Source organism: Stegostoma tigrinum, chromosome 36, assembly GCF_030684315.1.
Source record: "Stegostoma tigrinum isolate sSteTig4 chromosome 36, sSteTig4.hap1, whole genome shotgun sequence".
In the NCBI taxonomy this organism is placed as follows: Eukaryota; Metazoa; Chordata; class Chondrichthyes; order Orectolobiformes; family Stegostomatidae; genus Stegostoma; species Stegostoma tigrinum.
Genome location: NC_081389.1, coordinates 26,048,975 through 26,073,745, shown reverse-complemented (window position 1 = coordinate 26,073,745; position 24,771 = coordinate 26,048,975). Strand labels below are relative to the sequence as shown.

At 46.0% G+C, this 24,771-nt stretch overlaps 1 protein-coding gene across 1 annotated transcript; it reads left to right on the top strand.

The window, feature by feature from the left end:
- Positions 1-4,202: 4,202 nt before the first annotated feature.
- On the top strand, positions 4,203-22,391 carry klf13 (Kruppel like factor 13). The gene is made up of 2 exons (XM_048520658.2): positions 4,203-4,919; positions 19,184-22,391. The coding sequence occupies exons 1-2, from the start codon at positions 4,553-4,555 to the stop codon at positions 19,468-19,470; spliced, it is 654 nt and encodes a 217-aa protein (XP_048376615.1). The 5' UTR covers positions 4,203-4,552; the 3' UTR covers positions 19,471-22,391.
- Positions 22,392-24,771: the final 2,380 nt, after the last annotated feature.

The window sequence follows — 24,771 nt, the reverse complement described above, 5'->3', positions numbered from 1 at the left end:
CTTACGTGATGATGAGACCAGATCGTTCAGATGAGGTGATGGAGAGTTACAGATTAGTTAGGAAGGATTTAAAGAGAGAGTTAAGAAGAGCAAGGACGGGGCATGAGCAGACATTGGCTGGTAGAATAAAGGAGAACCCTAAAGCTTTCTATAGGTATGTGAGGAATAAGAGGATGACTAGGGTAGGAATAGGGCCAGTCAAAGACAGACCCTTTAGAGATCGGAGAGGTGCTAAACGAATATTTCTCATCTGTTTTCACTCAGGAAAAGGAGAATATTGTGGAGGAGAAGACGGAGTTAAGGGCTACCAGAATTGAAAGGATTGAGGTTAGTAAGGTGGAGGTGTTATCAATTCTAGAAGGGGTGAAGGTAGATAAATCCCCTGGGCTGGATGGGATTTTTCCGAGGATTCTCTGGGAAGCTAGGGAGGAGGTGGTGGAGCCTTTGGCCTTGATCTTTCAGTCCTCGTTGTCTACAGGTTTAGTACCAGAGGACTGGAGGATTGCAAATGTTGTGCCCTTGATCAAGAAGGGCAGTAGAGATGACCCAGGCAATTATAGACCTATGAGCCTTACATCTGTTGTAGGAAAAGTTTTGGAAAGGATTATAAGAGATAGGATTTATGATCATCAGGCAAGCAACAATTTGATTGGAGATAGTCAACATGGATTCATAAAGGGCAGGTCGTGTCTCACAAGCCTCATTGAATTTTTTGAGAAGGTGACCAAACATGTGGATGAGTGTAGGGCAGTTGACGTGGTGTACATGGACTTCAGTAAAGCCTTTGATAAGGTTCCACATGGTAGACTAAATACGGAGACACGGGATTGAGGGAGATTTAGCAGCCTGGATTAGAAACTGGCTTTCTGTAAGAAGGCAACAAGCGGTGGTTGATGGAAACAATTCAACCTGGAGTCTGGTTACTAGTGGTGTGCCTCAAGGATCTGTTTTGGGACCACTGCTGTTTGTCATTTTTATAAATGACTTGGACGCAGGCATTGGTGGATGGGTTAGTAAGTTTGCAGATGACACTAAAGTCGGTAGAGTGGTGGACAGTGTGAAAAAATGTTTCAAGTTGCAGGGAGACTTGGATAAACTGCAGAATTGGGCTGAAAGGTGGCAGATGGAGTTCAATGCAGATAAACGTGAGGTGATTTCACTTTGGGAAAAATAATAGGAAGACAGAATACTGGGTCAATGGAAAGATTCTTGGTAGTGTCGATGTGCAGAGAGATCTTGGGGTCCACGTACATAGATCCCTGAAAGCTGCCACCCAAGTTGATAGTGGTGTTAAGAAGGCTTACGGTGTGTTAGGTTTTATTGTTAGAGGAATTGAGTTCCAGAGCCGTGATGTCATGCTGCAACTGTACAAAACGCTAGTGCGGTCTCATTTAGAATATTGCGCACAGTTCTGGCTGCCCCATTACAGGAAGGATGTGGAAGCATTGGAAAAGGTGCAGAGGAGATTTACCAGGATGTTGCATGGTCTGGAGCACAGGCCCTATGAAGAAAGGCTGAGGGACTTGGGTCTGTCTCATTGGAGAGAAGAAGGCTAAGAGGGGAGTTAATGGAGACATAGAAGATGATCAGAGGATTAGATAGGGTGGACAGTGAGAATCTTTTTCTGAGCATGATGACATCAGCTTGTATGAGGAGGTATAGCTACAAATTGAGGGGTGATAGATTTAAGACAGATGTGAGAGGCAGGTTCTTTACTCAGAGAGTGGTAAGGGCATGGAACGCCCTGCCTGCCAATGTGGTGAACTCAGCCACATTAGGGGCATTTAAATAGTCCTTGGATAAGCATATGGATGATGATGGGTTAGTGTTGGGGGATGGGCTTAGATTAGTTCACAGGTCAGCGCAACATCAAGTGCCAAAGGGCCTGTTCTGCGCTGTATTGTTATAGACATAGACATAGAACAAAGTGTGGAGCTGGATGAAAACAGCAGGCCAAGCAGCATCTTAGGAGCACAAAAGCTGATGTCTCGGGCCTGATGAAGGGTCTAGGCCCGAAATGTCAGCTTTTGTGCTCCTGAGATGCTGCTTGGCCTGCTGTGTTCATCCAGCTCCACACTTTGTTATTTCAAAGGTCATTGGGTGAGTGCTTTTTAATATTGAATGCCCATCAGTTCCAGGCAGTGGGGTTGACATTCACACGTTCCACAATACCTCTGTACCTTCAGCAGATTTTCAAGCACTTTCTGTGGGACACTGCTAAATGAAATAGGATTTAAATTTTACCTGACAATAAATACTTCTGTAACTGCACCAGGCTTTTTCAAAGTCTCTTCTCAGTTCAGTCCTCATCATTAATCCTAATTCCAGCCTCACAATCTTGGACCTTAAAACCATAAGATATAGGAGCAGAATTAGGTCTGCTGATCAAGCCTGCTGTACCATTCGAGGAAATATCTGTAAATGAACAGGAAGACCATTCATTCCCTTGATCTGGTTTCACCATTTTAATAAATATGGGTTGATAACTTATTGAAGGATATTGAAATATTAACCTTCCCTAACAAACATTTTAGGATTGATTCCATTTGAGTTCCCTGACATCATTCCTGAGAGTCTGGCTCTAAGTTTCAGATTCTGCCCATTTTTCTAGACACAATTTCTCACTGTTCCTGCTTCTGATGTTCTCCTTCCCTGCTTTCTCCCTTTTCCTCATTGCAGAGAAATAGAAGAAAGATTTTGAATCCAGGATGCCGTGGGGTTCCCAAGTTCACCCCCAGGGAGGATGCAGGGTCTGTAGGTTCCTCTATCTATCATGTACCTTTCACAAACTGTTTACGTGTGTCCTCCTGACCAGCCTCTCTCTTCTGCTGGAACCAAATCTCCTTATGGAACAATTGGTTTCAGGCCTGAAAGGAGCTTGCTGACCTCAGACTTAGTGACAATATTTAAAAATTAACCATCTGCAAAAATCTTTAGAATCTCCTGAATGTGTGACTCCAACACACACATTTTTCTGGTGGTCTCTTGCAGGTTTTGACAAAAGGAACAGAGGCCCACTTCTGGGCTGACAGCAACATTGTCAAAGATTTGGTGAGTAATCAGACAGGAGAAAATACTGGGTTTGACCTCCTTAAAAATACAGCACCTTTCACACAATAAAATCCACTTCATGCAAGGGCCTCACACCCCTCCATAAGTTGAATGACCAGGATAGCCTAGAACAAGACTGTGCTCACCCAGACCAGACTGTTCACTGCATTGGGAATGAATGAGGCCTATGAAAAATTGCAGAATTTAAGATAATTGAATTAACAAGCCTCAGTCCTGTGACCTGGCTTTCCAATTTAGATTCTGCCTTGTAAAGCCACAAGATATCAAACAGAAGGAGACAGCAGTATTCCAGGGCCAGAGAACCCAGTGGAAGTCTCAGAGGTTCAGATCCATATTTCTGGCAGTTTTAAAAAAAGAGATTCCTTATTTCTTGTAGAACTTCTCTTGCAGAAGAGAAATTAACATCAGTTCTTGGAGCATTTATTTTGTAAATACTCGCATCTAAGTCAAGGTGCAACACAATCCAGACAGATCAAAACTATGAATCAGTAACTGGGATTCACATGTGTGGCATTAAGCTGAATAATGTTACTGTGGTAAATCATTTGAAATGCCTCAGCCCCTCATCAGCTACCTGTTTACAGACAGCAGCATTGTCTTGCACTGTCAATCCTCTCGTTTAACCTACATTACACAAACCCTTGGCTTGTTCTGCCTTCTCCTGCTCATCGCGTGACCAAGAACGTTACCAAAGGGTCGAGATTTGTGAGCTGGAGATAAAAAGCAAAAATGCCTAACTTGCCCGGTGCCAAATATGACAGTTGGCAGCGATTTGGAATGAAGCCTTCACAATCTCTGGAGATCTACATTTGAAAGTGAACATTGAAATGGGGTAATAAGTATGTGCCCCGGGAACCATCTGACACCTTTCAAAAGCAGGTCACGTATTGGCTTAATTATGAATACCTTCTGGGTCAAAAATAGACTCGGTTGGTAGGGAAGGGTTAAAGAGCTAAAACCAAGCTCCTCTATTTCTGTACTCTGTCAACATTGGGTAAACAAATTCAAAGCTAGCAATGTGGGTGAGAACTTAAACATAGGGCACATCTTGACACGAGTGGGCTGGCCTCTGACAGGCTAATTAGAATCGTCCTGCCCCACACCCACTCGGCGACAAGCCGCCCCTTTCTAAGACAACAGAACCAATGGAAGCAGAGACTCGGCCGACGGTCATGTCCCGCCTCTAACCTGAGGCTCAAACAGTAATAAGCGCAGATCCATTTTTTTAAGATACAATAAGACAAAGACGGACTGATTAATTTAGTTGCTTCTTTTCAATGGTATTAACATAAAAGTTTTCCCCAGAATTGACCTGGAGGAGTTTTCTTTAATCGGAGAAAGCAGATTACGAGGCTGTGTAGATACTTTTCTGCCCTGCAATATTTCTGGAGGCTGGGTGTGTTCTCTCGCTATCAAACAAAGGGTCTCGGTGCCTGGGATTTCCAGAGGGGCTTGTGTCCTTATTATTGTCGCATGCGGAATGGCGAGTGCAGCTTTCGATCGTTTCGCTGCCGAGTGCTTGGTGTCCATGTCTCGGACAGCAGTGGTCCATAGTCCCGGTCCAGCAGCCACCCCCCCCGGGGACTGTCAGGACAAAGACACCGGTCTGCTGTTGGTTCTGGCTGGGATCCCGGCTCAGGGCGGCCACTCGGCTGATGGCAGCCCACAGGATGGGGCAGAGAGCCCGGGTACCGGGCACTGTGTCCCCCCGAGACCCAGAGGCCGGAGAGGCAAAGGCAGGAGCGGCCAAGAGCGTCGGCCCAAGAAACACCAATGCCAGTACCCGGGCTGCGGGAAGGTCTACGGCAAATCCTCGCACCTGAAGGCTCATCTCCGGACACACACAGGTCAGTGCTGCCCGGGAGGCACGCCTTCCCCAACTCCTGCACACCCCCGCTGTTCCCAAACACACCCCAAAACCACCCCCAATAACATCCCCACCAACACCAACCCCGCCCCCCAAACCCACCGCCACCCTCAATACCGTCCCTAACACCACACCTACTCCACACTATCCCCATTCCACATCCCCACTTACACCAATTACCCCACTGCCCCCAAGCCCAACCCCACCCCACCCTGAGTACCATCCCCCAATAACAACTGCCCCAATGCCCCCCAACTCCAAAACCAACCCCAAAACTATCCTCACAAACACCACCCAACTTCCAATACCATTCCTGTCAACAACAACCCTACCCAACACCCCCAAACATCATCCCCACCAACACCAACCCCCCACCGCCCCTAAAGCCAAACCCACCCCAAATCCACCTTAATATCGTCCCTACCAACACCCCCAACCTCAAATCCATCCCCAACACCAACCCCCCACCACCCCCAATGCCAAATCACCCCAACTCCAACCCCACCGACCCCAAATACCAAATCCAACCTAATATCATCCCTACCAACACCCCCAACCTCAAATCCACCCCCAATACCATCCCCACCAACATCCCCCACCCCAACCCCAAACCCACACAAATATCAACAACCTCTGCCCCAACCCCTAACCCACCACAATATTATCCCCAGCAACTCCACACCTCCATCGCTCCCACACCAATACCACTACCTACTGCCCCAAACCCTAATCCACCCCAACACTATCCCCATCAAGCCCAACCACTCCACAGACCCCAACCCCAAACTGACCCCAATACCACTCCTATCTAAAGTAACCTCCACAGCCCCCAACCCCCAAACCCACTTCAATACTATTCCCACAATTACCCCCAACCCCAATACCATCCCCAAGATCCAACCCCAAACCCAGCCCAGTATTGTCCCCACCAACTCCAGCCTCCACCATACCCCAAACCCAAAACCACTCCAATATCATACCTGCCAACATCAACCCCCATTGTCTTCCAACCCCAAACCCACCACAATACCATCCCCACCATGTCCTAACCCCAATACCATCCCCACATTATCAACCACCCCACTGCCCCCAACTTCATCTCCAGCAATACCAACCACCCAATGATCCCCAACCCTAATAACATCCCTACCACTGCCCCAACCCCAAACCGAGCCCAATACTATCTCCACTAACTCCAGCCCCAAACGTCCCCAAACCCAAAACCACTCCAATATCAACCCAGCCCAAAACCATCACCCTCTGCTCCTAATCCCTAACCCACCCCAACATTATCCCCAGCAACTCCATGCCCCCTCAGCCCCTAACCCCAAACACACCTCAATACCACCCCCACACCACACCAACCCCACATCCACCCCAGTACAACCCCCACTCCACCCCAATACCACATCCACCCCAGTACCACCCCCACACCACACCACCCCCACATGCACCCCACATCCAACCCCCCACCACACCAACTCCACAACCACACCAACCCCACATCCACCCCCACACCACCCCAAACCCACATCCAACCCCACAACCACACCAACCCCACACCACCCCAACCCCACCCCCAACCCCACACCACCCCAACCCCACACCACCCCAACCCCAACCCCAACCCCACACCACCCCACCCCAACCCCACACCACCCCACCCCAACCCCACACCACCCCAACCCCAACCCCAACCCCACACCACCCCACCCCAACCCCAACACCACCCCACCCCAACACCACCCCACCCCAACCCCACCCCACCCCAACCCCAACCCCACACCACCCCACCCCACGCCAACCCCAACCCACCCCACCCCACGCCAACCCCAACCCACGCCACCCCACCCCACGCCAACCCCAACCCCGACCCCACACCACCCCCGCCCCCGACACCACCCCCGCCCCCGACCCCACCCCCGCCCCCGACCCCACCCCCCGCCCCCGACCCCACCCCCCGCCCCCGACCCCACCCCCGACCCCACACCACCCCCCCGCCCCCGACCCCACACCACCCCCCCCGCCCCCGACCCCACACCACCCCCTTACCCCCGACACCACCCCCCCCGCCCCCGACCCCACACCACCCCCCCGCCCCCGACCCCACACCACCCCCTTACCCCCGACACCACCCCCGCACCTGCCCCCGACACCACCCCCGCACCCGCCCCCGACACCAACCCCCCGCCCCCGCCCCCGACACCAACCCCCGCCCCCGCCCCCGACACCAACCCCCGCCCCGACCCCACACCACACCCCCGCCCCCGACCCCACACCACCCCCCCGCCCCCGACACCACCCCCGCACCCGCCCCCGACACCAACCCCCGCACCCGCCCCCGACCCCACACCACCCCCCCGCCCCCGACCCCACACCACCCCCCCGCCCCCGACCCCACACCACCCCCTCGCCCCCGACACCACCTCCGCACCCACCCCCAAACACCACCCCCCCGACACCACCTCCGCACCCACCCCCAAACACCACCCCCCCGACACCACCTCCGCACCCACCCCCAAACACCACCCCCCCGACACCACCTCCGCACCCACCCCCAAACACCACCCCCCCGACACCACCTCCGCACCCACCCCCAAACACCACCCCCCCGACACCACCTCCGCACCCCCCCCACCCACCCCCAAACACCCCCCCCGCACCGCCCCGCCCGCCGCCCCGCCACTCCCCCCCCGCCGCCGCCCCCACCCCCACCCCCCGACACCACCTCCGCACCCACCCCCACCCCCAAACACCCCCCCCGACACCACCTCCGCACCCCCCGCCCCCCGCACGCGCACCCCCCCCCCCCCCGGCCGCCCCGCCCCCCGCACGCGCACCCCCGCCACCCCCCCCCCCCCGGCCGCCCCGCCCCACCCCACCCCCGCGCACCCCTCCCCCACGCCCCCCACCCCCCACCGCACCCCACCCCCGCGCACCCCGCCGCACCCCCACCCCCCCCGCGCGCACCACCCCCCCCGCCGCACCCCCACCCCCCCCGCGCGCACCACCCCCCACCCCCCCGCCGCACCCCCCCCCCGCACACCCCCCCACCCCCCCCACCCCACCTCCTTCCAGCATTTACCTTTTCCCATCCAGCTCCTTCTGTCCTCATTCCAACAATGACTTGTTCCATTTTCCCCTCACTCCCGCTAATATTCCGACTGACTCATTTCACCCCCCCCCCTTTGCTCCTTCACATCCTCCCTCTTCCTCCTGTTTCCACTGTCCCTTTTCTCCTTCACTTCCTCCCCTCTCCTCTCCTCTTTCTCTTGCTCCCTCTGTCTCTCTCATTTCCTCCCCTCACCCTCCTTCTACTCTAGCTCTCCCATCTCCCATTTCTCCCTGGCACAGTCTCCCTCCTCCCACCTTCTCCCTTATTCTCCCAACCTCCTCCTTCCATCTCCTGGCTCCCTCCGCCTCCCTGTCGTTTTCTCCCTACCATTCTCCCCCTCCTCCTCTCTCTGCTTCCCACTTCTTCACCCCATGTCAATGGATTTTCTACCTAATAGCAATTTAAGTTTATATCAGATTCCCATCTTCTCAGAGGATCTAAGGATAGACAATAAATTGGAGCCTTGCTAGTGATGTGTGCCCATTTCCTTGGGTGAAGGATGAGACAATTATATGCAGGGCATCAAACAGTTCAATCTTAGTCTTGCCTCTTGATATGTGGCTGATGACATTCTGTAACAATACAGCAAGTATCTATGAGGAAAAAAAACTAATACAGTATTTATGGGCAAATTAAGTCAAGAGAACTTGAGAATGTTCACCTAAAACCAACCTCTCATCTCCCCATATCTTCCATAAGCTCAAGTTCTAGTCCCAACATTCCTCACATCCAATTTCCTGCATTTTTCGTATAGCTCTTGATTCCACTACCGACCAAGAATCTATGTATCTCAGCCTTACATATAGAGAAGAACTCTGCCTTCATAATTCTCCTTGGTAAGGAGTTCCAAAGACTCGTAAATCTCTGAGAAGAAAAAGAAATTCCTCCTCATCTCAGTCTGAACTTTGTTCTGAGACTGTGCCATCTGGTCCAAGACTCTCCCATGAGGGGAAACATCCTCTCAGCACTTAGTCCATGAAGGCCCTTAAGAATCCACTACATTTCAATGAGATTACATCTCAATTTTCTATACTTCAGTGAGTAGAGTTCCATCCTGTTAGCCTTTGCTGATGAGACAATACCTCCATACCAGGGATCATCCCAGTGAACTTCTTCTGAACTGTCTCCAGTGAAATTATGTATTTTCTTAAGGGGAACAAAACTGCTCACAGTATTTCCAGATGTGGTCTCACCAGCACTTTGAACTGTTGTGACATGACTTCCTAACTTTTATATTCCCTTGAAATAAGGGCGAACAATCCATTACCCTTCCCAATTACCTGCTGCACCTGTGTTCTAGCGTTCTGTGTTTCTGCACAAGTATCCTGCAAGTCCATTTGAGTTGCAACTTTTCTTCATTTAAATAATGATGCATATAGTCAGTATAAAAATAGGTCCTTTAGCCCAACTCATCCATGCCGACCAGGTTTCCTAAGCTGAACAAGTCCCATTTGCCTGCCTTTGGTCCATATCCCTCTAAACCTTTTCTATCCATGTGCCTGTCCAAGTGATGCAAACCCCTCTGTGTGAAAATGTTGTACCTCAAGTCTTTTTTGAATCTTTCCTCTCTCTCCTTAAACATACACTATATATACACCACCATTAACATCCACTCCCTCCACCACTGATGTTTAGTAGCAGCAGTGTGCATCATCTACAAAATGCACAAGGCTCCTCAGACAGCACCTTCCAAACTCACAACCGCTTCCAGCTGGAAGGACAAGGGGAGCTGATACGTGGGAACATCACCCTTTCAAATTCCTCTCTGAGGCCATCAACATCTGGACTTATATTCACGAAATGTACACTATGGAAACAGACCCTTCAGTCCATCTTCTCCATGCTGACCAGATATTCTAAATAAATCTAGTCCCATTAGCCAACATTTGGCCCATAACCCTCTAAACATTTCCTATTCATTTACCCATCCAGACGCCTTTTAAATGTTGTAATTGTACCAGCCTTCACTACCTCCTCTAGCAAGTCATTCCATACACACACCATCCTCTGCAAGAAAAAGTTGCCCCTTAGGCCCCTTTTTAAATCTTGCCCATCTCACTTTAAACCTACACCCTCTTGTTTTGGACTCCCCAAATCTGGGGGAAAGACCTTAACTATTCACCCTATCCATGGCCCTCCATGATTTATAAACTTCTATAAGTCACTCCTCAGCCTCCGAAGCTCTAGAGAAAAGAGCCTCAGCCTGTTCAGCCTCTTTCTACAACTCAAGCCTTCCAGCCCTGGCAACTTCCTTGTTAATCTTTTCTGAACCCTTTCAAGCTTCACAACATAGGCAGGTGTGCAGAGGGGGTGGGACTGCCTTATTAGTAAGAAATGAAGTAGAGTCAGATGGTGTGGAATCTGTGTTGGTAGAGTTGAGGTACGACAAAGGTTAGAAAAAAATTGAAGTTGTGTACAGGCCTCCAAACAGTAGTCAGGGACTGAGTTGGGGGAGGGGGGGGGTTGCAGGGGGATACACCAGGAGGTAGAAGGTGTGTAAGAAAGGCAAAGTTACAGTGATCATAGGGGATTTCAACATGCAGGTGAACTGGGGAAATCAGGTTGGTCGTGGATTGCAAGGAAAGGAATTTGTGGAATGTTCCAAGATGGCTTTTTGGAGTAGCTTGTGGTGGAGCCCACTATGAAACCGGGAATACTGGATTTAATGTTGTGCAATGAGGCAGACTTGATAAGGGAGCTTAAGGTGAAGGAACCCTTAGGAGGCAGTGATCGTAAGATGATTGAATTTACTCTGCAATTCAAGAGGGAAAAGATAGAATCAGAGTTAATGGTACTGCAGCTGAATAAAGGTGTCTACAGAGGTATCAGGGAGGGAGCTGGGCTGAAGTGACTGGAAGAGGAGCCCAGAAGGAAAGACAGAGGAACAGCAATGACAGGATCTTCTGGGAGTAATTCAGGAGACGCAGCAAAAATTGTAGGAAAAAGAAGCATGGTACAGGGAGGATGAGGCAACCTTGGCTAACTAAGGAAGTCAGGGATAGCATAAAAGGAAAAGAGAAAACATATAATGTGGTGAAGAGCAGTGGGAAACCAGAGGATTGGGAAGCTTACAAAGATTAACAGAGGGCAACAGAAAAAAACAAGGAGGGAGAAAATTAAATATGAGTAGAAGGACTATAAGTTTTTTTAGATATACAAAGGGCAAAAGAGAGGCAAAAAATAGACATTGTACCGCGGAAAGATGAAGCTGGAGAGACAGTAGTGAGGAACAAGGAAAAGGCTGAGAAACTGAATAATTACTTCACGTCAGTCTTGATGGTGGAAGACATGAGTAATATCCCCAAAGTACAAGAAAGTTAGAGGGCAGAGCTGAGTGTGGCGGCCATCACCAAGAAGGTGCTAGAAAAACTGGATGGCCTGAAGGTGGTTGAATCACCTGGAATGGACGGACTACACCCCAGAGTTCTTAAGGAGATAGTTGAAGAGATAGTGGAGGCGTTAGTGATGATCTTTCAGGAATCACTAGTGTCAGGAGGGTCCCAGAGGACTAGAAAAGTGCTAACATGATACACTTGTTTAAAAAGGGAGTAAGGCAAGAGATGTGAAATTACAGGCCAATTAGCCTAACCTCAGTCATGGGTAAGATTTTGGAGTCCATTATGAAGAATGAGATTTCTGAAAACTTGAAAGTAAAACAGGGAAAAGTCAGCATGGTTTCATCAAGGGGAGGTCATGCCTGACAAACCTGTTAGAATTCTTTGAGGAAATAATGAGCAGGGTAGACGAAGGAGAGCCAATGGATGTTATCTACCTGGACTTCAAAATGGCCTTTGATAAGGTGCCACACGAGGCTGTTGAGTAAGATAAGGGTCGACGGTGTTAGAGGCAAGGTGCGAGCATGGATAGAAGATTGGCTGTCTGGCAGAAAGCAGGCAGTGGGGTTAAAACAGTCTTTCTCAGGATAGTAACTGGTGACATATGGTGTTCCACAAGGGTCAGCATTGGGACAGTTTTTCGCTTTATACATTAATGATCTAGATGAAGGAACTGTGGGCATTCTGGCTATGTTTGCAGGTGATACAAAGATAGGTGGAGGGACAAGTAATATTGAGGAGGTGGCAAGGCTGCAGAAGGATTTGAACAGGTTAGGAGAGTGGGCAAAGAAGGGGCAGATGGGATATAACGTGGAAAGGTTTGAGGTCATGTACTTTGGTGAGAAGAATAGAAGCGTGGACTATTTTCTAAATGGGGAGAAAATTCAGAAGTCTGAAGTGAAAAGAGACTTGGGAGTTCTAGTCCAGGATTCTCTTGCAGGTTGAGTCAGTAGTTAGGAAGGCAAATGCAACTTTGGCATTTATTTTGAGAGGATTTAAATATAAAAGCAGGGATGTACTTCTGAGGCTCTAAAAGGCTCTGGTCAGACCACATTTGGAGTATTGTGTGCAGTTTTGGGCCCCATATCTCAGGAAAGATGTACAGGCTGTGGAGTGGGTTCAGAGAATTCATTCCTGGGACCAAAGCTTAACATATGAGGAACGTTTGAGGACTCTGGGGCTATACTCATTGGAGTTTAGAAGGATGAGGGGGGATCTAATTGAAACTTACAGAATACTGAATGGCCTGGACAGAGTGGATGTTGGGACGATATTTCCATTGGTAGGAGAGACCAGGGACCAGAGGACACAGCCTTAGAGTAAAGGGAAGACCTTTTATAACAGAGATAAGGTGAAACCTCTTCAGCCAGAGAGTGGTGAATCTATGGAAGTCACTGCCTCAGAAGGCTGTAGAGGCCAGATCACTGAGTATAGTTAAGATGGAGATCAATAGGTTTTTGATTGTCTAGGGGATCAAAGGTTACTGGGAGAAAGTGGGAAAATGGGGTTGAGAAACTAATCAGCCATGATTGAATGGTGGAGCAGACTCGATGGGCTGAATAGCCTAATTTCTGCTCCTGTGTGTTGTGGTCATGTTGTGTGGAAAGAAACATCTTTCCTATGGCAAGTATACCAGAACTGAATGCAGTATTCTTAACCAATGTTCTGTACAGCTGACATACTGACCAATAAAGGCAAGCATTCCAAATGAGATAGTATGAACTGCAGATGCTGGAATCTGAGATAACAGTTTGGAGCTGGAGGAACACAGCAGGCTAAGCAGCATCACAGGAGTAGGAAAGTTGACGTTTTGTGTTGGGACCCTTCTTCAGAAAAAAAAATGCCTACTTTACTACTGTCTGCCTGCAACTCTGCCTTCAAGGAACTATCAAACCACACTTTTGAAATATATCAGGGTTGCTGGGTCAAAATCCTGGAATGTCTTCTCTGACAGTGCTGTGGGTTTACCTAAACCTCAAGAACTGCAGAAGTTCAAAGAGGCACTTCCTACAGGGGCAAATAGGAATGAGAATAAATGGTGGGCCAGTTAGAGACACCCACGCTCTGTGAACAAATAATTTAAAAAAGACACCTCTGTACGTAGTCACATATAAAACACTTTGACCTTGCAACATACCTATCAGTCGGGTGGCTGCTTACAGTCCCAGTTTAGGGCTTTTCATTCATTGTTAGTCCATAGGTAGGCCTGGCATTGCTCTTTTTTCTTCCCATCCAAAATGAACAACTTCACATTTTCTCAAATTGGGGTACACCATTTGCCAACGTTTTCCTCTCTTGCTTAACTTATCAATATCTGTCTGTAAACTGCTTGTATTGCTCACACAACTTGCTTTTCTGCATATTTTTGTGTCATCTGCAAATTTGGCTACAGTACATTTGCTTCCTTCTTCCAAATCATTACTATATATTGTAAACAGTTGCATTCCCAGCACTGATCCCTATGGATCCTCACTGGTTACAAGTTGCCAGCCTTAAAAAGAAAACTTGATATCCAATTGCTGTTTCCTGCATCGATTCTCTCTCCATGCTAAAATACTGTCTCCAACACCATGGGCTCTTCTCTCATGACTTAACCTTTAGTGAGCTACCTTGTCAAATACAATGGATTTCAAATACAACACATCTTGTGGTTCCCCTCTATCCACTCTGGTTGAGACTTCCTTGAGAAACTTGAATAAATTAGGCAGGCATGATTTTTCTTTCATGAAGCCATGGTGACTCTGCTTTGGGGGAAAAAGTAACCAAAGAACTGCAGATGCTAGAAATCAGAAAGAAAAACGAAAACAGAAATTGCTGTTAAAACTCAGCAGGTCTGGCAACATCTGTGGAAAGAAAGCAGAGTTAACGCCTCAGGTCCAGTGACCCTTCTGATTTCTCTCCGCAGAAATTGCTAGATCTGCTGAGTTTTTACAGCAGATCTGACTCTGCTTGATTAGATTGTCAGTTTCCAATTATTCTGCCAGTACTTCCTTAATAATTGACTCCAACGGTTTTCTAACAATATGTGTTAGGTTAATCGTCTGATATTATCCACTTTTTGCCTGCCTTCCTTTTTTTAAATGGGGGTGGTATATTGGCAGTTTTCTAATCCTCTGATACATCTCCAATTTGGAAAATTGCAACCAATGCATCCATGATCCCTGTACGACTACTTTTAGCATTTGACGACGTATGCCCAGAGGGTTAGTAGACATATCCGCCTTTAGCCCCATTAGTTTTATCTAATAATACTTCTCTGGTGATGATGATGTTATTTAATACCTCTCCCATATTCCTTAGCATTAATGGAATGTTCAAAATATTTTCCATTGTAAAGACGGTGCAAAATATCTGTTTAACCCCTCTGCCATTTCCTTGTTGCGCATAATTATCCCCACATATTTATTTTTTTAAGAGGTCTGCATTCACTTTCACTGCTCTCTCTTCTATACACACTAAATAAAATGTTATCATCAGTTTTTATACTCCCTTGCTAGTTTTGCCCCTTTATTAGCTTTTCATTTTTCTTTTGCTGGATTCTGAATTTAGTCTTCACAGCTATTGCTGACTTTTAACTAACGCGAACATTCTCCTCAAATTCCTGGGTTAGCCATGATTGGTTTATCCCTCTCCTTAGAATCTTTCCTCCCTACTGGGTTATGTTCAGCTCTTTAAGCTGGCTGTGCTATTCATTATGATTGTGGATGATCTATTTATGTTTCAAGTTCCTTATTCCCATCTACTCTGAATGATGATGCTAGATTTTCTTTCAGTGAGGGAATCAAAAGTCGCAGAAAAACTCTTCTTGTGAAAAAAAAATTCTCCTCTTCGATCTGAAAGTAAAGCCCCTAGCGAGTTTTGAGAAGATTTGTAGCTCAGGTTGAGGTTCTGGATGTGAGTTTGCTCGCTGAGCTGGAAGGTTAGTTTTCAGACGTTTTGTCACCATTCTAGGTAACATCATCAGTGAGCCTCCGACGAAGCGCTGGTGTTATGTCCCGCTTTCTATTTATCTGGTTAGGTTTCCTTGGGTTGGTGATGTCATTTCCTACATTGGTGATGTTATTTCCTGTTCTTTTTCTCAGGGGATGGTAGATTGGCTCCAAATCAATGTGTTTGTTGATGGAATTCCTGTTGGAATGCCATGCTTCTAGGAATTCTCGTGCATGTCTCTGTTTGGCTTGTCCTAGGATGGATGTGTCGTCCCAATCAAAGTGGTGTCCTTCCTCATCTGTATGTGAGGATACGAGTGATAGTGGGTCATGTCGTTTTGTGGCTAGTTGATGTTCATGTATCCTGGTGGCTAGCTTTCTAGCTTTCAGGAAATGACATCACCAACCCAAGGAAACGTAACCAGATAAATAGAAAGCGGGACATAACACCAGCGCTTCATCGGAGGCTCACTGATGATGTTACCTAGTATGGTGACAAAACGTCTGAAAACGAACCTTCCAGCTCAGCCAGCAAACTCACATCCAGTAAAGCCCCTAATTGTACCCAGACAAGGAAGCCTGTTTTCATGTTCATTGTGTCAAGACAATTTCAGATTCATAATTCATAACATCCCCCTCATTCCTTTAACGTCCAGTGATAACAAGCACAGCTTGGTCCAATGTTTCTTCATAAAACTGCCCAGTCATATAGGTACAGGGTGTACCTCCCTAATCTGATACACTGGTTCAGTACCTGCCTCCAATTTAAGTCTACAGTTGCTATTAAGGTCACAAAGTCATAGTCTTCACACGCTTGGTCTGCAGTCACATTTATTTTAGTGAAGTACTTTAAATCTGCCTAGATTATTCAGGCCACAGTTGCTGGAACCCTTAGTGAAAAGATGTATTTTGTTGCTCACAGCTCAGTGCGGGAGACGTGAAGTTAATTACTGCAGCTCACAGGAACAATTGTCTCTGGTGCTTATGTAACTTTACTCTTTTCCAGGTTCCATATTAAGGAACATTTATTGTTTCAATGATTTACAGGAGGAAAATTGAATTGACTGTATAATAAAATGCAGAAGGATTGTCAGCAACATATTGCAAAGTACTTTTTAAAGGTGTTTAAAACTCCTGTGGTCCGGCAAAGGCCCAGTAGCAAGACTGCTGGATTATGGAGGTACGACCTGTGTCATTTCAGTGAAGCTCCTCTATATCCTTCCTTAAATAAGGAAACCAAACCTGCACGCTGCATTCAGAGTAGGGTCTTATCAATGCAGTTTGCTGACTATCATTCTACTTGAAGCACAGATTGAATCATTGGGTTATATTCTGTTCTATTTATTGAGACATCTCATCAAACCAGACCCTGTCAGTGAGCTGAAATACCTGTGCTTTTTCATAAAATGGTATGTTTGCTGTTGATTATTAGACGTAATTTATTGTTTTTATCCCTGTCCCTCACCAAGGAACTGCATTTATCCCTAGCTCCTTGTCCTCAAGCTGCTGTAAATAATTTGATGTTACACAATATGCCTGTGAAGCCCTGATGAATATTTTCAGGCCTATTTGACACTTCATTTAAAATGCCTTGCATTTCCAGTGTTCCATACTGGAAAACTTCTCTGATATCGAGTCACTTTGAAATGGTGAAGTTAGTGCTTTGTTTTTGTACTGTTTGTATTTTTTTCAGATTGTAAATAGTTTCAAGGGTTGGAAAACAGAGACAATATCTCTCATTGTGTTGGGGATGACTTCTGCTGTCAGCGATAGTATTTAAGATTGATTGTTGGTGGCAGTTTGTCCCTGCAAGGCAAGGAGTGATTCACTCACTGGAGTCAGTTCAACACATGGAATTAGGTGTCAGTCTGGCCATGCCCATGAAGCTTTGAGATGTCACAAACAAAGTTGTTGCAATACATATTGAAACACCAGTAGACTGAAGATATCATGTTCCTCAGTACAACTACAGAGCAATCTTCTATAATTCTGTTTTTTAATCTATTTACCATTAGGAGAGTCTGACCATTGTTAGTTTTAGATTGACATAAACTCATCTGATGGTCAGAATAACCTCATACACCATTAAAAGTGGGATCAAGTATATTTGTGACAAGGTAAATTAAGGGGAAACGTTTTTGGTAAAACTTCACTCATCATGAAATGTTGGCAATAAAGAAAGGAACACTTTCCACTTCAAGTATTTGGTATTTAGTGTTCAGCCATCCCATTGCAGATACAGACAGCATTGTTCAAATAAAGAATAAAGATCCCAGTAAATTGCCCCAAATATAATCCCAGGGTAGATACAACAATTCAGTAAGCTGAATAGAAATCTAGTTTTGGTAAGCTATTAACACTGTAAAAACCTATTTGCTTCACGGGAGGGAAACCATTCTTAGCTAGTCAAAACCATGTAGCTCCAGACCCACAGTAATTTGGTTGACTTTTAACTGTCTTCTGAAATGTCCTCACAAACCACTCAGTTCAAGGGCATTTTAGGGATGGACAACAAATACTTTTCTTTCCCAGCAACACTAACAGCTCGTGAAAGAATTAATAAAGACAAATAGCCCAAGGCACTTCACGTAAAAGTAAGCAGGCAAAATGTGACACTAAAATAGATATTAAGACGGGTGACCAAATAGCTGACCAAAGAGGAATGTCTTAAGCCTCACATCTGTCCTGAAGCACCAAGTCGCTACTTACGGCACAGTCTTGGGTACATAGGTACGTAGGTACAGAATCTTGGTACAGAGCAGAAAAATAAAGAAAACAAAGTCAAAAGTTAAACATTTCAGTTCTTCTTCCTAAAATGTGGAAAAACAAAAAAATGTTAACAGTTCAACACCACAGTCCATAAGCACCTGGCCATGCTGGGTTCTCACAACTCATAAGGGCTCAGCCTCACCCCCACTGATACTCTGGGCTGCCTGCTTTTGTCACCTTGCAACCTGTTCCAACTCTATGTGCACCCGCTCCTGCTACCCCCCCCCCCCCCCCCCCCCCACTGGCCTACCTGCTCTTGCTCTCGCCCTTGGGTCACTGTCCCACCCCCGCTCCCACTCTCACCCTCGGGTCATCCCAGCCCAGCTGCTCCTTCTCTTGCCCACTGGTAGCTCTCGGCTCACCTGCTCCTGCTCCTGCTCTGGTTCTTGCTCCTAGAGTCACCCTCAGCTCACCTGCTCCCGCTCTCGTCGCCTCAGGATTACTGCCATTGACGGCAGGGATCTGTCTTGTTACCAACATGGGCAAGCTCTACCGATGCTGGATTGATCTCCTCCACACTGCACAAACTTGCACCTACGTAAGGTAAGTAGATTAAACTCAGAAATAAAGTAATGAAAGAGGAAAAAGTATAAAAATGTAAAGGCAGATGGGTCCCAAGCAGGAGCCCATATGCTACCCTGCGACTCTGCTGCCAAACTGTGATTTTTCTAAAGGAGCTGCTTGTTCTGCAAAAAATTTGGATTAGAGTTCCACTGCAGAACTTCCAGCACAAAAATCAAGACTAACATTCCAGTGCAGGGCTAAGAGGAGCTTTGCACTGCTGAAAAGGCTATGTTGGACAAGAAGTGTTTTGCCAAGGTCCAATTAGCCTGCTCAGTGGCTGTGAAGATTCCAAAGCACTTTGAAAACGTGTAAAGGAGTTATTTCTGGTGCCTTGACCAATAATTATCCCTAATCAACATCACGAGAAACAGATTGTTTATAGGCGTTTGCTGAGCACAAATTAATGGTTGCATTTACAGTAGTGACTACCTCCATGACCTTTGAAATGCCTGGTGGTTGTGAAAAGCTCTGTATTAAATGCAAGTTGTTTTAAAATCCATTAACAAATTACATTTGTTCATTGTAATTTCAGGTGAGAGGCCCTTTGCATGTACTTGGCCAGATTGCAACAAGAAGTTTGCTCGCTCTGATGAACTGGCTCGACACTACCGCACCCACACGGGCGAGAAGCGCTTTAGCTGCCCCATCTGTGAGAAACGCTTCATGCGCAGCGACCACCTGATGAAGCATGCTCGGCGCCATGCCAATTTTCAGCCCAGCATGCTGAAGAGAGCACACAGCTCACGGCCAAGCTCAGTCAGTGATTACAGTCGATCAGATGCATCCAGCCCAGCACTGAGTCCCGCCAGTTCACCCTAAACACTCCTGCACCCGATGACGACACTTTTGATATGCTTGGCCTCCCAACTGTTGAACTTCACTGCAACAGTGAAAAACAAAAAGGGAAATTAAATTGGTCGATGTTGAAGGGACAGCATCACTGCTACTGAGTCTTTCAAGAAGAGTTAACAGCTTTACGAGAAAACACAAAATAACTACACATTCACCTCAGGATATGTTACTGTTTTTCTTAAACTGCACAATAGAGAAAGCAACGTACAGCTCAGATTTAACCTGGTTCACCTTTTCCCTCAGGGATGACAACACATTTCTCCTGTACCATCGCCTTGCCTTAAATATTTGCACTCTGATTGCATCACTGTTACATTGATATGCAGGGGGATACGTGGGTCAATTCTCCTCTTGAAATTTTAATGTTTGTGGCTAAAGTGTTAATCATGGGGTTGTTGTAACTTGTATGTTCATCCAAATTGCAGCCCATGTTTCACTGGTGGCTGAAAAGGGTTTGCAGATCTCCTGGTCATTCATCCAACCTTCCACCTCCTCCAGTATGCTGCATATCACTTTCAGAAGGTAATTGAAGAACAGTGCATGAAGTTGAGTGATCAGAGCTTTGCTGTTCCTAAGTTAAAGTTACAAGCTGCCAGTGGATGTTGTCTTTCCTGCTGATCATCACACCCCCTGCTCCTCCCCACAACAAAGAAAAGTAATTACTCTGTAAAATTATACACAAACTTGGAGAGTTCATATTATGGACTAATGAAAACCCAGAAGCCATTCCAAAATGTTCTGAAGATATTTTCGAAGATAGTTTTAAGTGCTGTCAGATGTAGTGTATTGTATACTCTAGGTTATTGGTTGCATTGTGGAAGGATAAGAATATACATTCCAAAGGAATCCATGTGGACTCTGTATGTACTTACTTTGCATGGAAGCTATTGCCTCTGGTTCCTTGTGTTTGTTGTGTTGATAGGGTCAGCATAGCACTATAGGTACTTGATGCTGAGATCAGGTAATTTTACTCCTGTACCTCTTGCACTCTCCAGCAGTAAGTGTGTCTGAAACACATCAACACACAGTTACTCTTTGATAATCTTCTGTATTTATTTTTGGGTTTCTATTTAACTGTAAAATGCAATAGGCTGGTCCTTTATTAAAAAGAGGAGAATGTATGGTCAACTTGAGTGATTAACCATTTATTATGTGTGTATGAAAGAAGTTCAAAAAGTCTCACTGACTTGTCAGTTAACCTGGTACATACAATTTTATTTTAAATTTGTGCTAAACCACAAGAATTTACAGTTCATTTTGCAATCTGCCCCTCTCCATCAAAAGACTGTCTGCATAATTTCAAAACTGTAAATATTTTTCTGGCAACTTCTTCCTACCTCCTCATTCCTCACCCTCCATCACAAAAAAACATGGTTCTCTTTCACTGGGGTACTGGTTCCACATGTAAGCAGCCTTCAATATCCTCACTCACTTGCAAACTTACACCATGATCATTGACCAGTCTTCAGTCATGAAGGATATGATAGTCAAAAGTCTGTTCTATCCTGTTCTTAACAAAGGCTTGCATTTCTCCAACAGCAATCACTGGAGTATGATCAGAAACAGGAACAATTACCATGAATTGCCCTTAGGGTGGAATCAGCTAATTCAGTAGGGAATTAAATGTTAAATCTTGTATGGATTAGTTTTACACCAGACAGTTCAGACATCTAAACATTTTATATATGAAATAGTTCTTTATAATGTTGTGGATTATGATAGAATGAACAGCCTTCTCTCTCCTCCCTATCATTTGGCAGGTTATGGAGGTGAACTCCTGAGGTTGCTAAACAAATACACTCAGACCTCAGCATATTATAGACTAGTTTCCTGCATAAAAGAAGAACTCAGAGATTGAAAACCCCCAAAGAGGCTCACTGTATGAAAGCACACTAAACTAGGAGCAGGTTTGACAGATACATCAAATACCCATTAAGGAAGGAAGACAATTTAAGGAATGGCTTTGGCAGGATGAGGACAAGTGTTTTTTAAATGTTTCTAAAATTAGGTTTAGGGCAGGCTGGAGAACTAAGATGGGCATTGTCTTTTCACCTCCGAGGTATTGTTCAATATTGTTCTGAATGGAGCTAACAATCATTAATTTGAAATTTCTATCTCATTGTTTCTGCGGATTGAGATACTGAAACTAATTGTTGCTGCTATAGCACAGACAATCTCACTCCAAAATGGGGAGAAAATTAATCTAGATTTATTTTTACTCTGTAATTTGTGCTGTACCTGGCCTGGGAGCATTTGACGGGACAGTATGGAGGGAACATTATTCTGCTTCAGTTTTATGTACCTATCCTGGGATTTACATGGTACTTCAGTTACATGTTTCATTACCCACAATGAACATCTCGTAGCTTTAAAACAAAAGGTCCTTCAACTGCCTACTTCTCAAAAGCTAAATGATTATAAGTTTCCGGAGAGTCAAGAGTTCTTTGGTTTTATGTATAAAAGTGAGTGATAGTATCAGCTAATGTTAGCTGTATCAAAATTACGAGCTGAGCTGTATTTTAGCGAGTGCGATTCTTTGGTGCTTGTACTGTATATTTATATTTGGGGATCGGGCAAGATTCTCCATCTCCAGTCAGACTGTTCAATTTTTCCTTAGTACCTTGTGCACATAACATTTAAATCATGAATTTCTATTTTAATTAAATAAACCACATCTATCTGTAGAAGGCCACGTAGTGACTCACCATATGAACCGAAACATTATTAGAGGGATCGCACTTCACAATGTTGGTGCTCACTGCTCTGATGTTCTGCTTTGTATGCTTTTTGTAATTTTACTTTGTACATCCATTTTGTGATTATTGTCCTATGCAAATTTTAACACAAGCTAAACTACAGTTTCATAATAAATGATATGCATGGATAGTGAGGGCTTCTTTTAAATAAATGTTTAAGAGTTTCTGTGAGACCCATTATTGAGAAATACAACTCTGACAGAGAGCATGAACAAATCATAAGAGTAACCGAACGGTTACAGCATTTGAGAATAGCTGCTTCTGGCATTATCATTGTCCCAAAACAGTCAATTCTGACCAGATTTTAGGCTCTACAAATGACCTTTCTTTTTAATGTGAGCTGGACTGTGAATATCTAAGAGCTTTTTAACCACAGTATCCATTGTATCTTATGATTGCACAAGTGATCACTTAGATATAGAAAAGCGAAGTGTAGTCCTGTGATACAAGGCAAGAAGACAATAACAGCAGGTGAAAAGAAAGGCAATACAAGAAAAAGACTCGAAGGAAGAGGACTGACAGCATAAAGTCTCAAAAACAAATAGAATCTTAAGGGATAAAATGAAATAGGATGAATTCATAGATATTTAAGATGTCAGTGTCCATGACTTCAGACTTCTACTGTCTGACATTGCAACTTCTTATAAATTTCCATTATTCCTAATTATCCAGAATCTAAAGAGAAGAAAACTGATTACACCATTCAGCTATTTGAACCTGCTCCACCATTTGATATGTGTATGGTTAATCTGACTGTGGATTCAACTTCACTTTCCTACGTACTTCCTAAACAACTTCACCCTCCTGGTAGTTCAAAAATCTAGCTACCTATGCTTTAAAAATACTCAATGATTCTGCCTTCCCAGCTATCTGGGGAACAGAATTCCTCAGAATCATGATTTTTTAAGAGAAATTTTTTTTCATCTCCTTATTTTGGAAACCCTTTATTTCTGAACTGTATATTCACGTTCTAGTCTCCCCCACAAAGTGGGTGGGGTGCCCTTCACCATTCGTCCTGTCAAGTCTCGTCAGGATCTTTCGCCTCTCAAGAAGATCTTTCATCCTTCTAAACTCTAACATATACAGATTCAGCCTGTCCCCAACTTTTTCCTCATAACCGCATATCGCATCATCCCAACAATCAACTGAGAAAATTTATACTGAGATAACAAAGTGTCGAGCTGGACGAACACAGCAGGCCAAGCAGTATCAGAGGAGCAGGAAAGCTTGATGTTTCAGGCCTAGATCCTTCTTCAGAAATGGGGGAGGGGAAGGAGGATCTGAAATAAATAGGAAGAGAGGGGGAGGGGGATAGAAGGTGGTTGGAGAAGATAAGTGGAGAGGAGACAGACCGGTCAAAGAGGTGGGGATGGAGCCAGTAAAGGTGAGTGTAGGGGGTGAGGTAGGGAGGAGATAGGTCAGTCCAGGGAGGACAGACATGTCAAGGGGGTGGGATGAGGTTAGTTGGTAGGAGATGCAGGTGGGGCTTGAGGTGGGAGGCAGGGATTGGCGGGAGGAAGGACAGGTTAGGGAGGTGGGGACGAGCTGGGCTGGCTTTGGGATGCGGTAGGTGGAGGGGAGATTTTGAAGCTTGTAAAGTCCGCATTGCTACCATTGGGCTGCAGGGTTCCCAAGCGAGATATGCGTTGCTGCTGTTGCAACCTTCGGGTAGCATCATTGTGGCACTGCAGGAGGTCCAGGAAGGACACGTCATCTGTGGAATGGGAAGGGGAGTTAAAATGGTTCATGACTGAGAGATACAGTTTTTACTGTGAACTGAGTGTAGGTGTTCAGCAAAGTGGTCCCCAAGCCTCCGCTTGGTTTCCTCGATGTAGAGGAGGCCACACCGTGTACAGCGGATGCAGTATACCACATTGGCAGATGTGCAGGTGAACATCTGCTTGATGTGGAAAGTTCTGGATGTGAGTTTGCTCGCTGAGCTGGAAGGTTAGTTTTCAGACGTTTCGTCACCATTCTAGGTAACATCATCAGTGAGCCTCCAACGAAGGCTTCGTCGGAGGCTCACTGATGATGTTACCTAGAATGGTGACAAAACGTCTGAAAACTAACCTTCCAGCTCAGCGAGCAAACTCACATCCAGAACCTCAACCTGAGCTACAAATCTTCTCAAAACTCGCTGATGTGGAAAGTCTTCTTGGGGCCTAGGATTGGGGTGAGGTGTAGGGGCAGGTGTAGCACTTTCCGCAGTTGCAGGGAAAATTGCCAGGTGTGGTGGGCCTGGAGAGGAGTGTGGAGCAGACAAGGGAGTCACGGAGAGAGTGGTCCCTCCAGAAGGAAGATAAGGGTGGGGAGGGAAAAATGTCTTTGGTTGGGTTGCAGATGGCAGAAGTGTCAGAAGATGATGTGTTGGATCTGGAGGTTGGTGGGGTTGTATATGAGGACACGGGGGATTCTGTTTTGGCTGTTATTGTGGGGAGGGGGTGTGAGGGCTGAGTTGCGGGAAATGTGGGAGACACAGTTGAGGGCATTCTCAACCACTGACGGTGGGGTG